This window comes from Lipotes vexillifer, unplaced genomic scaffold (assembly GCF_000442215.2).
Source record: "Lipotes vexillifer unplaced genomic scaffold, Lipotes_vexillifer_v1.1 scaffold889, whole genome shotgun sequence".
In the NCBI taxonomy this organism is placed as follows: domain Eukaryota; kingdom Metazoa; phylum Chordata; class Mammalia; order Artiodactyla; family Lipotidae; genus Lipotes; species Lipotes vexillifer.
The window spans coordinates 239,600-256,045 of record NW_006788335.1 but is presented as its reverse complement, the minus strand read 5'-3'; the positions used below and the strand labels follow the sequence as shown (position 1 = coordinate 256,045).

The window sequence follows — 16,446 nt, the reverse complement described above, 5'->3', positions numbered from 1 at the left end:
TATTCACTTATTTTACCTTGCAGTTTTCTCCCGGGAGTACAATATGGTGGGTGGAAAAATGCTATGAGAAATGGGGGGGCATTACCTTTCTTTCCACATATCCTTATGCAGCTGCTTAAAACTATTTTAAAACTGAAGAATCATAAAGTGCACATAGTAAAACGTACAGCTTGATGTATTTTTCACAAACTGAATATTCTCGTATAATCAACACCTAGATAATGAATCAGCACAACCCCAGACCCCAGGCCCCCCTCATGCCCTCTTCCAGTCAGCACCCACCACCTTGGGTAACCACTATCCCTATCCCTGTGCTGTTAATTTTTTATGAGCATGAGTCCTTCTACAATATAAAATATCAAAAGAAAAACAGCCTCAAAGTAAGGATTCCATTTATTTATCCAAAACCCAAACGATATAACCTATTCTAGAAAACCAAAAGTAAATGTGGGTCACTATCTCCAAGAAGCTCACAGACAAATTAAATAACAGCGCTGGTGGAAACCAATACAGTTTGTTTCCAGCGTAAGGGAACGCTGGGGGAAGCTGAGGAAGGTTTCACAGAAAGGTAGGGCTTTGGAGAATGAGGAAGAGCTGGCTATCGACTGTTGCAAAATGTACAAAGGCTAGAAAGAAACGTTGTGAGCACAAATGAAGCTGGCTCTTTAAGACACCTGTTTATGGGGAGGCCTGGTTACAGGTTAACCCTAGCTGTTTTGGCTTCTGAAGCCACCAGTCAGAATGACATCACTGTTATCAGGTTACTCGGATGGAGGGCATTTGCTGGCCGTGTAATGCGGAAAAGGAAGTCCCGGGGAACGCACCCCTCCTTGCCCAGGAGGGGAAAGCCATGCAGCGCCCAGAGGCTGGGAAGCCTATCATCAAATTCAACCACTGTCAGAAGTACATCTACAGCTTCAGCGCGCCGCCCTGCTGCCCCCTCTGCCGGCAGGACGTGGGCTCCAGGAAGCTGGAGGAAGCGCCTGTCAGCATCCCTAATCCGTTTTCCGATGGGCATCAAGAAGAGTGTTCATTCCTCCTCAGACCAACTCAAGGGACGTTTCTTAGGTACAGTGTTTTATGTGTTGTATTGGATTGTGCAAAGCTTTCCTTCTCTGTTTCAGTCACTTAAACTTTCTTTTTCTAACGTGCTACGTACAGTGTGAGATTTGGTGGATAATCTTTTTCAGCGGTCTGGTGTTAAATCCTAAAATGTAGGCCTTTTTGTCTCATAAGAATAGAAGGGTGCATACTTTCCTGGAATGATAAGTGCAAGAATATACGAAGGTCAAACCTGCTTATACAATTTTAAGAGAGAGGAATCGATAGCCTGGAGATTTTTTTTACCCATAGATTTTGTGCCAAGAAGCTAACTGGGAAAATGACCCAGCAGCTAATCTCATCAAAATAATACCTTTACTTCGAGTTAGTTTGTAACATTGGCGACAAGCAGGTACCTTGCACAGAGCCTGAAGAATGGCCACGTACAGACTATCTTGCATGGAGGTGCATGAAATTGAGACTAGAGCTGGTCTGTTTCAATGGTAGACGTCACCTGACTTTAAGAAATATTTCAGAAATCAAAAGAAAGGATGGTGCCTTCTTAGAGTCCTGAGTTTACAGGTGAATTGGAACTGGCCCTGCACAAGCCAGGTTTCAAGAGAACAGTGATGAGTAACGGTGCGAGCTTTGGAAAGTGTGTCGTGCACACTATTATGGTCTGATGCCCAGACCTTCCTGCCTCCTTGAAACATACCCTCCTGAGTCCCTCGTGCCCTCTAGTGCCGGTCTGGGATAAGAAACTTGGAGTTGACTACTTTCCTGCTCGCTAACTTCCTTAATCAATTTCCTTCCAGTCCCTACGGGGATGAAACGAACCGACGTGTGTACAAGGCATTGGCCAAACACTAGGGGCACAACAGACTGTACTCCTGACCCTTCCTCGGGGAGGCAGCGGGATGCAGAGGGGACCGTGCAGGCTTGTACGCCAAGAAGCCACCCATTCCTACCCTGATTCAGACCAGCTCCAGGACCCTCTCCAAGTCTCTGGCTCCTCACCTGTAAAATGAGGACCCGCTGACCTTGCAGAGTTGTGAGGGTCAGCGAAAAGGCCTATAAAGCTGGCCCGGGTGCCAGGCACGACGTTGAACCAACACGCTCCTTCCTGTCCCAATATTTTCATACTCAGCTCAGAACGTGACTGGCAGAACCTTCATTTCTACCTTAACCAGAATCATGAAGCCCAAACTGTTTTATAAGGCCCCTCATTCATGCTAACTTGGAGTTAGTAACTAGTTGGATTCCGAAAGCTTTTGAACAGAGGTTAAAATTCAGAATTCATTTCCTGTAACGCTGGTTCATTCAACAGGTCCTCACTGAGCAGCTCTGTGTGGGAAATGCTAGGGATGTCACAGTGAACAAGCTGCAGCCCTGCTCTCCAGAAATGACACAACATGCGATAGGCTTTCAGGCTACCCCTGAAAAGCATTCATCTCTTCTGTGATGTGGTGGTGACACTAACAGGCCTGGCCTCCCTCGGCAGCAGCAGAAAGGAGGTGGTGGTGTTGAAATACATCGTGTGCTTAGACATCTGCCTATCCCCCCTCAGGAGCTCAGGCCAGGATCTGCAGAACCCAAGTAGCCCCCTGCCCACCAGTCCCTCGAAGGCCAAGTTCCAGACTATTTTTTTCCCTCTCATCCTGTTTCTAAACCCTCAGGACCAACTCCCACAACTCATCTTGAGACAATTTCATCTACTTCGTAAGAGAACCAGCAGTGACTCAAAGGAATCACGGAGGCTCTGATCTAACTAGATGAGGATCCCTCAGGGCTGCCACATAGGGTTGTGCAGCTTGTGGACTGCACAAAGGCACCTGGCCAAGGCAGTGGCGGGTACTGAAGTTCAGCCTGCATTCCACTCACCCTGGGCAGCACCCTGGCAGAGATGCATCTGCAGGAAGAAGGGGCACCTTTTCTTAATCTGTACAAAACTTTCATATGGGATAGGGGAGGCCCTGGCCCTGCCCCATCACATGCTTCTGTAACACTTCTCAATCTATTAACAACTTGTTAAACTAAAACTAAAAAAGTCTCTTCTGGAAGCAGCCAAACCCTGTGAGGCAGGGACCTCATTTCCCGTTGTGTCACTAGCCCTTCACTTCAAATGACAGGCCCATAGTTGACATGTTACATGAACGAGAAATAACTGAAGGAGAGGGAGGACAGCGGGAGTGAGAGGGAGCGCCTGGGATTTAGGCAGGAAACAGAGAGGCTGTATGTGCAGGGAGTGATCTGGGGATGGCACACATCCAGGTCCAGCACCGTGATCGGCCACCCAAGACTTACTGTTTTTCCCAGCTTCATTCTCAACCTCTGAACCCACAGGGTCTCAGAAAACTCACAGTGGCTGCAACAAGACGGCCTGGCGGGGGGGGGATTGCTCTGAAGAGGTGGGGCAGCCGTTTGTGTCCTTGGCCATTGAAAACCCCGGGACTGCTTGCTTTAAGGAGGAACCAAACATTCAGAACTGTGGTCTGACAAAGGAGCTCGTCATTTAAAAATTACCTGACTTATCTGACACCTCTACATGGTAGCACTCAATAGGCATTTTATTCTTACAATCAGCTTGCTAGGAGGCTTATGCTATTTCCATCTTACAGGTGAGAAAGTCTCGGAGCAAATAAGTGATGGCCTGGGATCATACATAGAGGTTAAATTACCTGGAGTTGGACATCTAATGCACAGTCTCGGGGGAAGAATAATTTCAGGAAAGAAGGGCTGTCCAGGAAAAGTGAGTGTGGCCACAGGCTTCAAGACCATATTAGTTTCAAACGTGGAAGTCCACCGAGATGCTTTCAGGGCCCTCTCACCCACGCTGGCCTGAGGAACAGGCTGCCCTCTCACACTTGAGGAGGAAAGGATCAGGAGCTTCCTGGACAGCTAACAGCCGGGTGGGCCCCTCTGCTGCAGAGCCGGGCGTCATGCTGATGTTACGCTCCGGCAGGGCTGGCCTTCCAGCACACTCACCTTTAGGGCTGCGGGGGCCAAGAAAACCCAGAGCGGGTGCAGGGCGCTGTTTTCTACCTCACACGCACTGCGGGCCTTTCCACTAACCCGGCCTCTGGCACCGGCCGAGAGGGGAGGCCCGCTGTTCTCCCGCTTTAAACAGCAATTCTACACACCGAGTGTGTGCAAATGAGAGGACAAAATCCCTCTTGTTTCTTCTAGGGAGTATGACGGAAGGTCTGATCTTCATGTGGGGATAACCAACACAAATGGTAAGTGTACTTTCATAGCTTAAAAACTTCCCCCAATACCTGGTTAGAAGAGAGCAGTATTTCTAGAGAAAAAGCATTGTGGCAACATTACTAACAACACTAAGTATCTGAAAGCTCTTTAATGTTTTCTCAGCCAAGAGCTGAGAAAACATTAAGAACATTGCAAACCTGTATGTTTTTTGTTAGTTTTTACGAGAGGAAGAAACAGACATCCAGAGAGGTTGAGTTGTCCAAGACCTCATCTTGTGTTAGAAGCAGACCCTCTGCTCCCAATGCTATACTCAGCCCACTGCCACTGGGTCCTCATACTCCGGGTCTCCAGGGGCCAGGCAGGAACACCAGGGATAAACTGGGGGGACACAGCACCTGCGCGTGCGGTAGGGTCTGCGAAAGTTTGCTTTAAAAAAATCAGAAAAGCAGCACACTTAAATATAATGGTTCCTTTGGCCAGATTTAGCTTGGAGGGCACAGTCTGCAGGAAAAGGCCTGGAGAGTGCCGCCAGCAGGAGAGTGCAGGCCTGGGAATGGTGAGCGAGGCCAGCCACTTGCGGCTGCGATCAGGTCCCACAGGTGAAGTCTGATTACAGCCCTTGCTGCTCCCTTGAGGCAGGAGAACTGAACTGTGGACAGAAACCTAGGACTGGGTTTTGAACTCACTGACTGTCACGAACAGTCAAATCTGCACCAGTCTTTGTCAGGAGAAACGTACTGCTGATTTAAGGAAATGAGACGGACGCCTTTGTAGACAAAGAACGTCAACAAAAATATCTGGAGATGATCACCCCAGCACCTATTACTGTCTCATTTCTCTGGGACAACCTCGGGTGCTGAGAGCAAGGAGGCAGAGGCTCCCTGGAGGAGGGGGTTCGAGAGCTCTCGGACTGCAATCGGGAAGTGCTGTCTGGGCTCCTGTCGCGTGCAGTTAGCAGGTGGCTGCCGTCAGGTTCACCGGGGTGCGTTTCCCCTGACGCCTCCGTGTGATTTTGGTTTTGGCGGCAGGAGTCGTGTATAATTACACGGCGCACGGCGTCCAGCGAGACGAAGCGGGCTGGGGGCAGAGCGTGAGCATCCCGCTCCTGCAGCCTGGCATGTTCGGACTGATGGACCAGTGGGACAAGTACCTGGAAGACTTCTCCACCACGGGGGCCTGGCTGCCTCACAGGTAGGACAAGGCCCTCACTCACCACCAGGTGCCATCACAGCTCACAGAAGACGCTAAGCTGCACTGACTTTCATGTTGAGCCTGTACTGGGATAGTAGCGTCTGTAACAGAATTAAGCAGGGGCTGAATTACTTGGGGTTTCTGCAGAGGTGAGCTAGCACACATTTCCCCAATAGAACCACAGCACTCTAAGAGCTGAAGGGACCAGACCTTAGTACTCTAATTATTTTACTTATTTGACTCTTTTACACACTCGACATTTAATAATACGTACAGCAAAACCCACAGTATTATATTCCCTTAAAACAAAACAATTTTAAATGAGGTTCAAAATGTAAACCTATCTAACGCTCCCCCCATTTTAAGTTTCAGCAAGTTTGAAATTAATTTATCGATTCCTTGCCCCCTTATCACTGTAGAAGATAGACAGCACACTTGTGGACTTAAATTGTTCTGATGCTTCCCTTGAAATAAGTTTAGACACTGTAGGATATCATAAAACTCAGACATGGAATTCCACTTCGAGAATCTAGAATTTCAGTGAAATTAAGTTCTCCAAATTGGGGCCTATATGCAACTTGAGTCACCACTCTGGACATCTCGATGAGTCCTAGCTGTACTTAGGCTGCAAGCAGAAATAGCCCCAGATGCCAAGTGTCCCTCTGAACTGCACCTCTGGACACTCTGTCATCAAGGGGGCCAGCACACATGGGGGCCCAGCTTGCAGCGAGGTTAAAATTATGAAAGGCCTTGGGCAGCTCAGGGCTAAGCCTTGTCTTCTCAACATCCTTGCCCCGTAAGGTACAAAGAAGACCACCACAACTGCTACAGCTACGCCCTCAAGTTCATTAACTGCGTCCTGGCCACACAGGGCGAGAAGCGGCTGGACCGGGACGAGTTCACGGAGAAGTTCGTGATCCCGAGGACGAGGAAGGCTTCCAAGTACATCATGCTCTACCGCATGATAGAAGAGCACGGCTTCTACGCCATCGAGCCCCCTGGTCCCCAGACAAGCCCACGTCCGGGAAGCGGCTCGTGCTGAGCGCGCATCGCGCCGGAGAGCAGACAGGAAGGGATGTCTGGGGGTTCCCGCCTGGAACAGCTACTGGGCCTCTACATGTCTTCAACTGTGGTTAATAAAAAAAGAGTTACACGGCTTCCCTTTACGCATATTTCAGCTTACTGCAGTGTAAGAATTTACGAAACGAATAAAAATTGTCCTGGGTTTTCAAAATTGTAGGCACCACAGCTAAAATTGTTTTCACAGTAGTTTGGGGTCCATGTTACAGCGTAAAGTGGCAGCATCTTTTATTCACAGAGCAATGAGAACTCTTCCTACAAATTAAGTAGGGAACAAATTCACCTTTCAACGTGAATCCAGAAATTGGGGATTTGTAGAAAGAGACCCTTACAGTTTTTGAAGTAATGACTGCCCTCACCTCATTGTTTTTATGTAAAAAGCACATGGTAACCTTTTGACAATCAATAATAGGTAAAAGAAAAAAAAAAAAAGAAAAAAGGTCCCAGAATCAGAGCCGGGAACCATGCACTCCTCCTGGGTCAGCCTTTCTGTGTCTACGCGCACAAACAGGATTGGCAATTCCTCAATCAACCTGCTTCCCTGGCTTGAGGTGGGGAGTTGGGGTGTTGGAGTTACCACAGCGAATCACCTCCTCTGCCCACTCTAGGTGCAGAATTCAGAAAGGACACGATGAAAGTCCGTCTTCTTTCTCTCACACCTTCAGGAGGAGGAAGGGGACGACCGAGATGAGTAACCACAAGGATTGTTAACAAGCACATTAGAATTTTTACACCCAGATAATCAGACTTTAAATAGCCAGTGAGCAAAACATTTCAGGATTCCTCTTTGGAAACTGCTTCCAGAACTCTTTGTTTTTGACCAAACGTGATAGATATACTATCCACCTAATCTTATTCCTCAGCGTGGGCACCGAATGATGTCTAATTTCCAAAAGCCAAACCCATCTTCAAGGTAGCTATAGTTACTCAGTAATAAAGATATTCCGAAAACTTGCTACAGATTCTTCAAGCTTGTTTCCAAAGAGGCACTGGTCAGTGTTCCACACTAGCGACTTCAGTGGGAAAACATGCAGGCAGCTCAACATTTCCGTTTGTTAAGTTATAGGACTGCTCTTTAAGAAATACAAAACTTCCTAGCTAGAAAATGAGACCACCTTAAACAACCTGCCTGCTACTCTGTATTCAAGGAATGATAAGGACCTCGGCGGGTAAAGATGAAAGGAGCGTGGGGTGTGGGGGATATTCCGATTTGCCCCATTCTCTATACGCTCTGTCTTAGGACTCTGCTTCCCTGGTCCAGTTCTTTTACCCTATTACTAGTCGTCATAACAGCTGCAGTGAACGTGTATCCGTAAGACTCCACACCCGAGTAAACACTTCTTCCTCTTCCCTTTTAATCTCTAAGACCATCCTGTGAGGTACGTACTGACATCATGCCCATTTTACAGATGACAAGGGAAACGGACTTGCCCAACGGCACCCAGTGGCAAAACCAGGGTTCAGACCAGGTTTGACTGCAAAGCCTGTGCAGTTACCTCCAGCACCTAGCAACCCGAAAGCGACCAGTGGCACGCACGGTGTACGGCAACTGGGTCAGCAACTTGCCATCGTTAGAGAAGATAAGCATTCTGCTTTCATCAGCATCCAAATATGAACAGGAGATAAGAAACATGTCATAAAACAATTAAAATAAGAATTGTTGGGACTTCCCTGGTGACACAGTGGTTAACAATCCGCCTGCCAATGCAGGGGACATGGGTTCGAGCCCTGGTCCGGGAAGATCCCACATGCCACAGAGCAACGAAGGCCGTACGCCACAACTACTGAGCCTGCGCTCTAGAGCCCGCAAGCCACAACTACCAAGCCCGCATGCCACAACTACTGAAGCCTGTGCGCCTAGAGCCTATGCTCTGCAACAAGAGAAGCCACCACAATGAGAAGCCCGTGCACCGCAACAAGGAGTAGCCCCCGCTCGCTGCAACTAGGGAAAGGCCGCGTGCAGCAACGAAGACCCAATGCAGTCAAAAAAAAAAAAAAATTGTTAATATTAGAAACGCTAATTTCATGCTACTTTCTCTAAGTGCTGCTTGACCTTGATTTCCAAACAAAGCTTTAGCAATCCCCACTCCCTATTTTCAGGGCTGCTCTACACCCTGGGGGTGCCTTTGGTAGCCGTCGGCCTCGTATTTCTTCTTCAGCAGGCTACAAATGCCCTGCTCACAAAACCACAGTACCAGCCTACAGGTTTTACCCCAGTAAAGGAAATGGGGCATCAGAATACCACAGACAGATGGGCGACGTGGCTCAGTTCTGCAGAAGTGTGAGCTGAGAATCCTCAGCACTGGCACCAACTCCAACCCCAGATGAAGTCTCAGAGGTCCACCCGGCAGCCCAAGTGCACTCCTACACATCAGCGGTGAGCGCAGCCCTGGGCACACATCTGTCTCCGTCAGCACCCCTGGGATGATGAACGGCTGGGCTCCCGTTCACAGCAAGGCCAGAGTCACCGATTTGCAAGACTAAACTTACCCACACGAAGGCATTTTTCCAAAGCCTTCACAGTGTGCATGGATTACTCTTATAACCAGGAAAACCCAATAAACAATATTAAAAAAACAAAAAGCCACCCGCAATGACTGCACCTCGCTCCCTTCGTGCAGGACGTGCTCACCACGGTACCCCTCCCCCATTCCCAGAGCTGTCTTCACTATTTTACCTCGAACTTTTTCTGTCACCTCCTCCACTGTGTTACCTACCAGGGCATAAAAGAGGCTTTTTACTTCCTAGAGGAAATAATTATGTCAATGCTCACACTTTTGGTTCATCTGAAAGGGAAAAAAGCACACCTGTAATGTGCCAGATTCTTTCACACACCATCTCATTTAGTCTGCAAAACAAACTCAGGAGCTAGTAATTATGTCCACTTCACAGGCGAGGAAACTGAGGTTCAGAGGGATTAAGCAATCTTCCCAAGGTCACCACTGTTTTCCTAGTGTAGACCTGGACTCTTGGACCCAGGGTTTTCTTTTTTGTTGTTGTTGTTTTTTTTGCGGTACGCGGGCCTGTCACTGTTGTGGCCTCTCCCGTTGCGGAGCACAGGCTCCGGACGTGCAGGCTCACGGCCCTAGCCGCTCCGCGGCACATGGGATCCTCCTGGACAGGGGCAAGAACCTGTGTCCCCTGCATCGGCAGGCAGACGCTCAACCACTGCGCCACCAGGGAAGCCCTGGACCCAGGTTTTTCTGCTTCCACTCTTTCTACTCTATCAGAATGTGCCATCTAAACGTCAGGGAGAAGAATATCTACCTTTGAAACACTGCTTCTGAAAATGGAAAGATTCCAAATATTTTTAAATGCTAAAAAACTTTCACTTAAGAGAAATGATAGTGAATTACTTTGAAATAAAAAGTACTGCCTTAGTTTAACAACTTCACAAATTTGCTTTTCCATATCATGTATCCTTAACTGAGGCATCCGTATATTTCACAAAATGGTAAAAAGACTAAAAATTTTCAGCTTATATATAAAAAACCAAAGATTTAAGATAAACTCATGGATTTAAATCTCTCTCAATTTTAGAAATGGGCCTCAGTTACAGTCTTAAGGAAGTTAACATCCATGGGATAATTGAGTCTGTAATCAGGTTTTTTTTTTTTTTAAATAAATTTGTTTCTTTTATTTATTTATTTTTGGCTGCTTTGGGTCTTCGTTGCTGCGCGCGGGCTTTCTCTAGATGTGGCGAGTGAGGGCTACTCTTCATTGTGGTGCGTGGGCTTCTCACTGCAGTGGCTTCTCTTGTTGCGGAGCACGGGCTCTAGGCGCGCAGGCTTCAGTAACTGTGGCGCACGGGCTCAGTAGTTGCGGCTCACGGACTTAGCTGCCCCGCGGCATGTGGGATCTTCCCGGACCAGGGCTCAAACCCGTGTCCCCTGCATTGGCAGGCGGTTTCTTAACCACTGCGCCATCAGGGAAGTCCCTGTAATCAGGTTTTTAAAAATTCAATTCGGGTGGAAAAATCATAAACGGGAGGTGGGTGATGGGGAGGAGAGACATTTAATTTCTTTTTAGCCTAAGTACTTTCCCCACAGGGGAACACGAAAAACCACATTCAAGTAAAGAGCAACTTTTTGTTTTTTTTAAAAAAAGAAAATGGAAATGCTTTAATAAAGGTAAAATAATTAAGACAAAATAAAAACTTTAACAATAAGTAACAATGAACTTTCACATCTGTATGCTATGCTCAAAAATGCTGGGAAACCTAACCAGGTCCAGGCTGGTAAACCTGCCTAAAACTATGTCCCATTCATGTTGGTTTAATCCCTGCCAAGTGTTACATATAAACTAATTATTTTATAGAATTGAATCTCTAGGAGGGAATTTTAGAACAGTGAAGGCACAGATATCACCACTTCCGCTTATAGTCTGGGGCTGAGGTCAGAAAAGGCCAGTCTCTACAACTCAAGGCAGGAGAATCGATGTACGATAATCACCCGTGTAAGCAGCGGCTGTCACAGGCACTGTGCATTGTGGCTGTATGGACATGGTGCCTCCTCCTTCCCCCAGATGAACCCTCACAGCTGCAGAGCTAAAGGGTGTTACGGGCCAGGCTTTGTGCTTAAAGCACCCTGAAAGGACCAGCCCGCTGCATCCTCCAGCAACCCGCTGGGGGAACACTATAATTTTTTTGGCGGTGCCATGTGGCTTGCAGGATCTCAGTTCCCTGACAAGACGTTGAACCCAGGCCCACGGCAGTGCAAGTGCTGAGTCCTAACCACTGGACCGCCAGGGAATTCCCACTAACATTGTATTATTATTTTTACTTTCTTTTATTGAGGCGAGAGTCATAAACAGTATCATCAGCCCATCTCAGAGATAAGAAAATCAATGCTCATAAGGGCAAGTAAATCGTCCAAGGTCACATAACCACGAGAGGCAGAGCTGAGATCTCAATGTTTCCTTTCTAGAAGGCTCATTCCACTACACTGACTTCAATAAAATTCTCTCTGGGGAAACTACAAGCTAAGAACCACACTCTGCACCAAGGTTCCTGACCTTGGATCCACAGAGGGTCCTCACGGAATCTGCGAACCCCTGACACTGTGTGCCAAGTGACATGGACCAGCACGTTCCTGGTGACAGGGGCCCCGGGCTATACCCCAACCTTGAGGTGGGGACCACTGCCCAGCGTTGCCAGCACACCCCAGGCCCTGCCTGGAGTGGTGGGCGGCCTTCCTCTCTAACCTCCACTGGATGAGCCCTAGCAGGGCTGTTCTGTTGACTTCACATGATTTTTCTGGGCCGGTGTCACTTCAGCTGTGGTGATCTCACAGAGGTACCGAGGGCTCTTGGATCAAGTCCCCCGCGTGGACATCCTGGCGGTGGCATACGGCGGCCACACCTCTAAGCCTCCCTATTCCTCCTGTGGAGCGTCCCACTCCCTGAACTCAGACGCTGCTACGGGATAAACAAGAACACAAAGGTATCTGCCCCATCTCAACTCTCACTACCCAAATATTGGCTGTAATGGTTTGCAAAAAACATTAGCCCATATTGGCTATCCAAGTGAAAAATGACGAATACGTAAGAGCCTGCAGCAAAATCACTCAAGTTCTGAGTGTCTGAACCGAACAGAGGCCGCAGCACACGCCTCTGTCTTAGCCGACTGCTGGGAACTTACACTGTTTAGGTGTGTAGCGTGCTACCACCTCATTTTCCCCACTTTATTAGGTGAAACTGTCTCCTCTGGAAGTGGAGAAGTCCATGAAGAAAGCAGGTGAATTTCAGAGGCTGAGGAAATTCCCTCTGTTAGGAAAAAAAAAGCTGAAGCGACAGTCTATTGAGAAGGGTGATCATATAAAAGATATAACCTCGGCCAAGTACGTGCGTCCCTTTCCTGTGTATGGTTTTTGCATTGGGTGGGTGACAAAGCACAACTTGTGAAATGCGTGGGTTCCACAAAGTCTCGCAGTCTTCTGGAGCATGGGAGCTATTTTTATCAAGCTAGTGAGATTCGTGTATGGAGGATGCACAGCCAGTCAGCGTGATGCCACTGAGCACATGCTGGTACAGATGGAGAGTTAGAAAAGTGATGGGGAACGAGGATTTGGTGATGGACTTCGGTTTTAAAGCCAGCCTGAAAGGTCTGGGAGATTTACGTAAGCCTGACTGCAGCTGCATGTAAGGCTGCAGCAGCTCCCCCAGTGAACCCCTGAAATTCCTGAAGGTGGCTGTACTGCAGAGCAAATTTCCAATCTTGATGAACCTGAGCTTTTTTTTTTTTTTTTTTTTTTTTTTGAAAACAAAGCACATGGCCTGCTACACGGTGTTCAAACCATACACAGGACGCAGGAGAACCTTTCACACAAGGCTTCTTTGATGGAAGACGATGCTTCTAGGCATCCTTCTAGAGCTTTCAGTTACGGATGATAACTGTGGTCTTTCGGCTTTCACACACCTTTAATGTAGCCTTTATTCCAAGGAGTCACCACAACCTTCAAAGCATATCAGCTGATGATACAGTACCTGGAGAGCTGATAGGGTGATTGAACTTTGATGAAGGATTCATGGCAGAGTTTTTACCATAAAGGCATTCGATGCACTGATTAGGCTTGGAAAGGAGTGTCATCACAAATGATGAATGAAATAGGAAAGAAACGGCTCTTGAAATTTTTTGCTGACTTTCAAGGTTTTGATAAAGTGATGATTCAAAGCCAAGTCTTCTGCTGTGTAAGGAGCCTGGAGTAAGCAAGGCGGACGGTAAAAATGCTGACCAACTATTCTCATCACTGATGAAGAGCAAGAAGGTTGCCACAGGCTCTTTCAAACTGATGGGCTTTACTGGTCTGAAACAGGGAAGGAAGGGGGGCTCCATCACCTGGACTCCAAATCTTTAAGACGCAGTTCACGCCGACGAAACGGTCTGGCTGCCAGAGCCGTATCGTGAGGAGAAGAGAAGCAACCCCTTAAACACTCAACCTCAAGCAGAATCTTAGTCATCAGGAGCTCTAAGCCCAAGGTCAAGGGAATGCAAACAGAGGCCCATTTTGGTGTTTTCATCCCACAGCTTCCCAAGATGGCTCTTAGCCGTCCGCTTCTGGGGTACTTGGTGTCAAGGAGAAGGCTGCCTGCCGGCCAGTGATGTGAATCTGGGCGCTGGGTGCATCTCAGACATTGTTCACCGTCCCCTCCACCCATCGCCCCCCGACCCCCACTGCCCCTCAGGCAACTCTTCATTGTCATCTAAACAGTTTAAAAAGGGCTTCGTTTACTGTGTATTACCAAATAGTAATTGCATTCACTATATATCTCCATTCATTTTTTCAGCACATATTTTTATTTTATAACGAGTTCAGTGAAGCAAGGTACAATTCTTATCTAATCCTGTACAATGTTGTTGTGTACTCTACACGACACGCCCACCAATAAGTTCACCGAGAATTAAATAATGAGGTAACTTGTTTCAAAATGCTTCCTATGATACAGAAATCCTTGGTAGACAGTAAATGGAATTTCCCATGTTTGCGAAATTGGCTGAAGTTTCTGGAGAGATGGAGACCTGTGGACAGAGGCCCCTCTTCCAGGACAGACTGGATGTGGGTAATGAGAGAGGCAGGGGCACAGTGGTGCCCTGAAAACTGCAGAGCCACCTGGAGAGAAACTCCCATTTCAGGTAAAATCAGAGTAACAGAAGGTGCCTGTTGCTGGGAGAGTCCTCTTGGGACTGGCCTAGTCCAGCCCCCTCGCAGAAAGGACGAGGCCCCGAGGCGAGAGGCCCGGGATCAGTGAGTGGCCAATCCAAGGACAGAACCTGCAGTCCCCGCACAGGGCTCTTCTTTCCTAACTCTAGCTTTTAACACACTAACACTTTCTGGTGCTGGGAGTGCCACGCTCTTTAAAACTTTTACATTAATGGGCAATTACAATAAAAGGACTCTTTACCTCGCCCTGAACTTGGCTTATACAGGACACTCAGTAATATTTGCTGGTGAAATCAGAAACCTGAGGCTGAGTTGTTAAAGTTCGTCTTGATCGCTCCTCTCCCGTGAAGAAACCCAACGGCTTAGAATCACCTCCTGTAACCAATCAAAATACAAAGGCGACTGAATTGCAAAAACAGAAATGAACGAACACGAACACGCTAGGCATACAGCATCGCACAGACATTTTGTAGAGAGCTGTCTGTACAAGGATGACACCTGCTCCCCATTCCTTGTAACTAGACATTTGGAGAAATGTGAATGTAGCAAACAAACCTTATGTGGAAACATCTACAGCATCTACAGTAATCACCCCAAGATTTTAAGAGCTACCCTTGCTGTGGTTTCCTACCAGCACATTTCAGGAACAGGAGTGCTGGTGCGAACCCACTGTTCAACACAGAACCAGGTCTGTGACGGTGCCGGTGTGTCTGGGGCAGCACGGGGAAGGGAGACGTGGGTCTCGACTGGCACTTTATGAAGAGCTGAGCCAGTGGGTGTGAGCAGGATAAACAGGGGGACAAGGCGCTTGGGCCCTGGGGACCAACGGCTGGCCTGCTGCGGGATGGGCAACTGGATGGCGGGTCGGCAGTGCTGGCAGAGAAAATCCCGCCAGGAAGATGCGGGAGCCTCAGCCCAACACAGGCCCCCAGCAGCCAGACAAGACGTTCAAGGAGGCGGCGAGTCAACACCGACCCTTGTCGTTTCAGGGGCCGAGACCCGGGAGAGGTCTGGGCTGCTTCCGGCAGGGGCGGAAACCAGAGGACATCACAGGACAAGGCGCCACAGGGTTAAGAGGGAGCGAGGCTGGGTTCAGAGGGGAAGGACCTGAGAGGGCTCTTGTCGCCGAGGCGAGACGCTTTTCCTGTTCTGCCTCGGGACCACAGGTTCCAAAGGACGCAAGACGCTGGGCAGAGCCTTTGTGACGACATGAATTTGTCTCCGAGTTCACCTACCTGAACTTTAATTTGTTTCATACATTCTGGTGACTCCATTTCTTTGTCAGTCATGGTGGAGGGTTTAATCAAATAGCACAGCATAAATTCCTACTGAGACATGAAAAACAAACTCCGTATCCCACAAAACAAATCCAAATCTGGGCAGGAAATGCGGCCGCCTCCACCCCCTCTCAGTGTGTGCTACTCGAAGTTCACAAAGCATGTCCTTTTCCTCCCGGTAACATAACCAGGCCCCACTCTGGACCAAAGACCTGCCGTTCAGTCATCGTTGACATGGCAGGAGAATGCAAACAGAGCACATATGCTGATTATAAACACAGCATTTAAAATATTCAATACTGCAAACAGTTTAGACCCCTATTTCTCTAGGACAAAGGTACTTTCACAGGATTAAGCCTAAGCAACGTAGCCTGCACCCAGGCAGCTGTCATCTGGCCCTGCAGGCCCTTCCGGCCTCAATGCCCTGCAGGCCTCCAGCAGCTGTGGGAAGGAGAACTCAAAGAATTACTGAGTAACAGAGAACACACAAAACTTTCATTCTCTGTAGTCCTGGTATGAGATGAAATGTCCCTCCTAACTTGACAGCAGTGGGATATCGGAGAACACAGGCGGGGCAGTCACGTGGCTCTGGGTTTGAATCCCAGCTCTGCTCATGAGCTGTGTGTTCTTGGATTGGTCACCCAACATCTCTGACTCTGATTCCTCACCCTTCGGATGAGGATAATAACAGGGTGGTGAGAAAAGACATAAGGTGTTTAGCGATAAATATTAATTCCCTTCCTCCTCTCTGCTACCTATGAAAACAAACACGTCAATGTTTTTTGAGTCGTCTGTGAATGAGTGGGAGTGGATTCTGAGCACGTGCTGGTTGGGCTTGCCCCCGGGAAGGAAGGCAATGCCCACTGACACCCATCACCATGGGAAACCTCGGAGCTCCGTCCCTGGAGCTGTGCACCAGCTGGTGGGGGGAAAAACGGAGAGGAGGACCAGCTTCCAGAGCTTCGTTCACATAAATGCTCTGCGGTCCCTAC

The 16,446-nt window shown here is 48.2% G+C and overlaps 2 protein-coding genes across 4 annotated transcripts in view; one reads left to right on the top strand and one right to left on the bottom strand.

Moving 5' to 3' along the window:
* The first annotated feature begins 769 nt into the window (after positions 1–769).
* MKRN2OS (MKRN2 opposite strand) lies at positions 770–6,481 on the top strand. Its single transcript, XM_007461554.1, has 4 exons — positions 770–1,068; positions 4,228–4,277; positions 5,277–5,439; positions 6,241–6,481. The coding sequence occupies exons 1-4, from the start codon at positions 770–772 to the stop codon at positions 6,479–6,481; spliced, it is 753 nt and encodes a 250-aa protein (XP_007461616.1).
* An 8,011-nt stretch (positions 6,482–14,492) lies between these two features.
* Positions 14,493–16,446, bottom strand: part of TSEN2 (tRNA splicing endonuclease subunit 2) — a 37,857-nt gene continuing 35,903 nt past the window's right edge. For all 3 annotated transcript variants that reach the window (XM_007461551.1, XM_007461552.1, XM_007461553.1), the window contains 2 exons: positions 15,413–15,502; positions 14,493–14,552 (listed from right to left, as the gene is read on the bottom strand). In XM_007461551.1, coding sequence (XP_007461613.1) covers positions 14,493–14,552; positions 15,413–15,502 — 150 coding nt within the window. The remainder of the gene's footprint in view (positions 14,553–15,412; positions 15,503–16,446) is intronic.

What these genes read in the sequence shown, in the direction of transcription:
- MKRN2OS (XM_007461554.1), top strand. Translation starts at nt 770, where the DNA reads ATGGAGGGCATTTGCTGGCCGTGTAATGCGGAAAAGGAAGTCCCGGGG. An exon ending in ACTCAAGGGACGTTTCTTAG is followed by an intron (nt 1,069 to 4,227) that starts GTACAGTGTTTT and finishes TGTTTCTTCTAG; the next exon opens with GGAGTATGACGGAAGGTCTG. An exon ending in GGGGCCTGGCTGCCTCACAG is followed by an intron (nt 5,440 to 6,240) that starts GTAGGACAAGGC and finishes TTGCCCCGTAAG; the next exon opens with GTACAAAGAAGACCACCACA.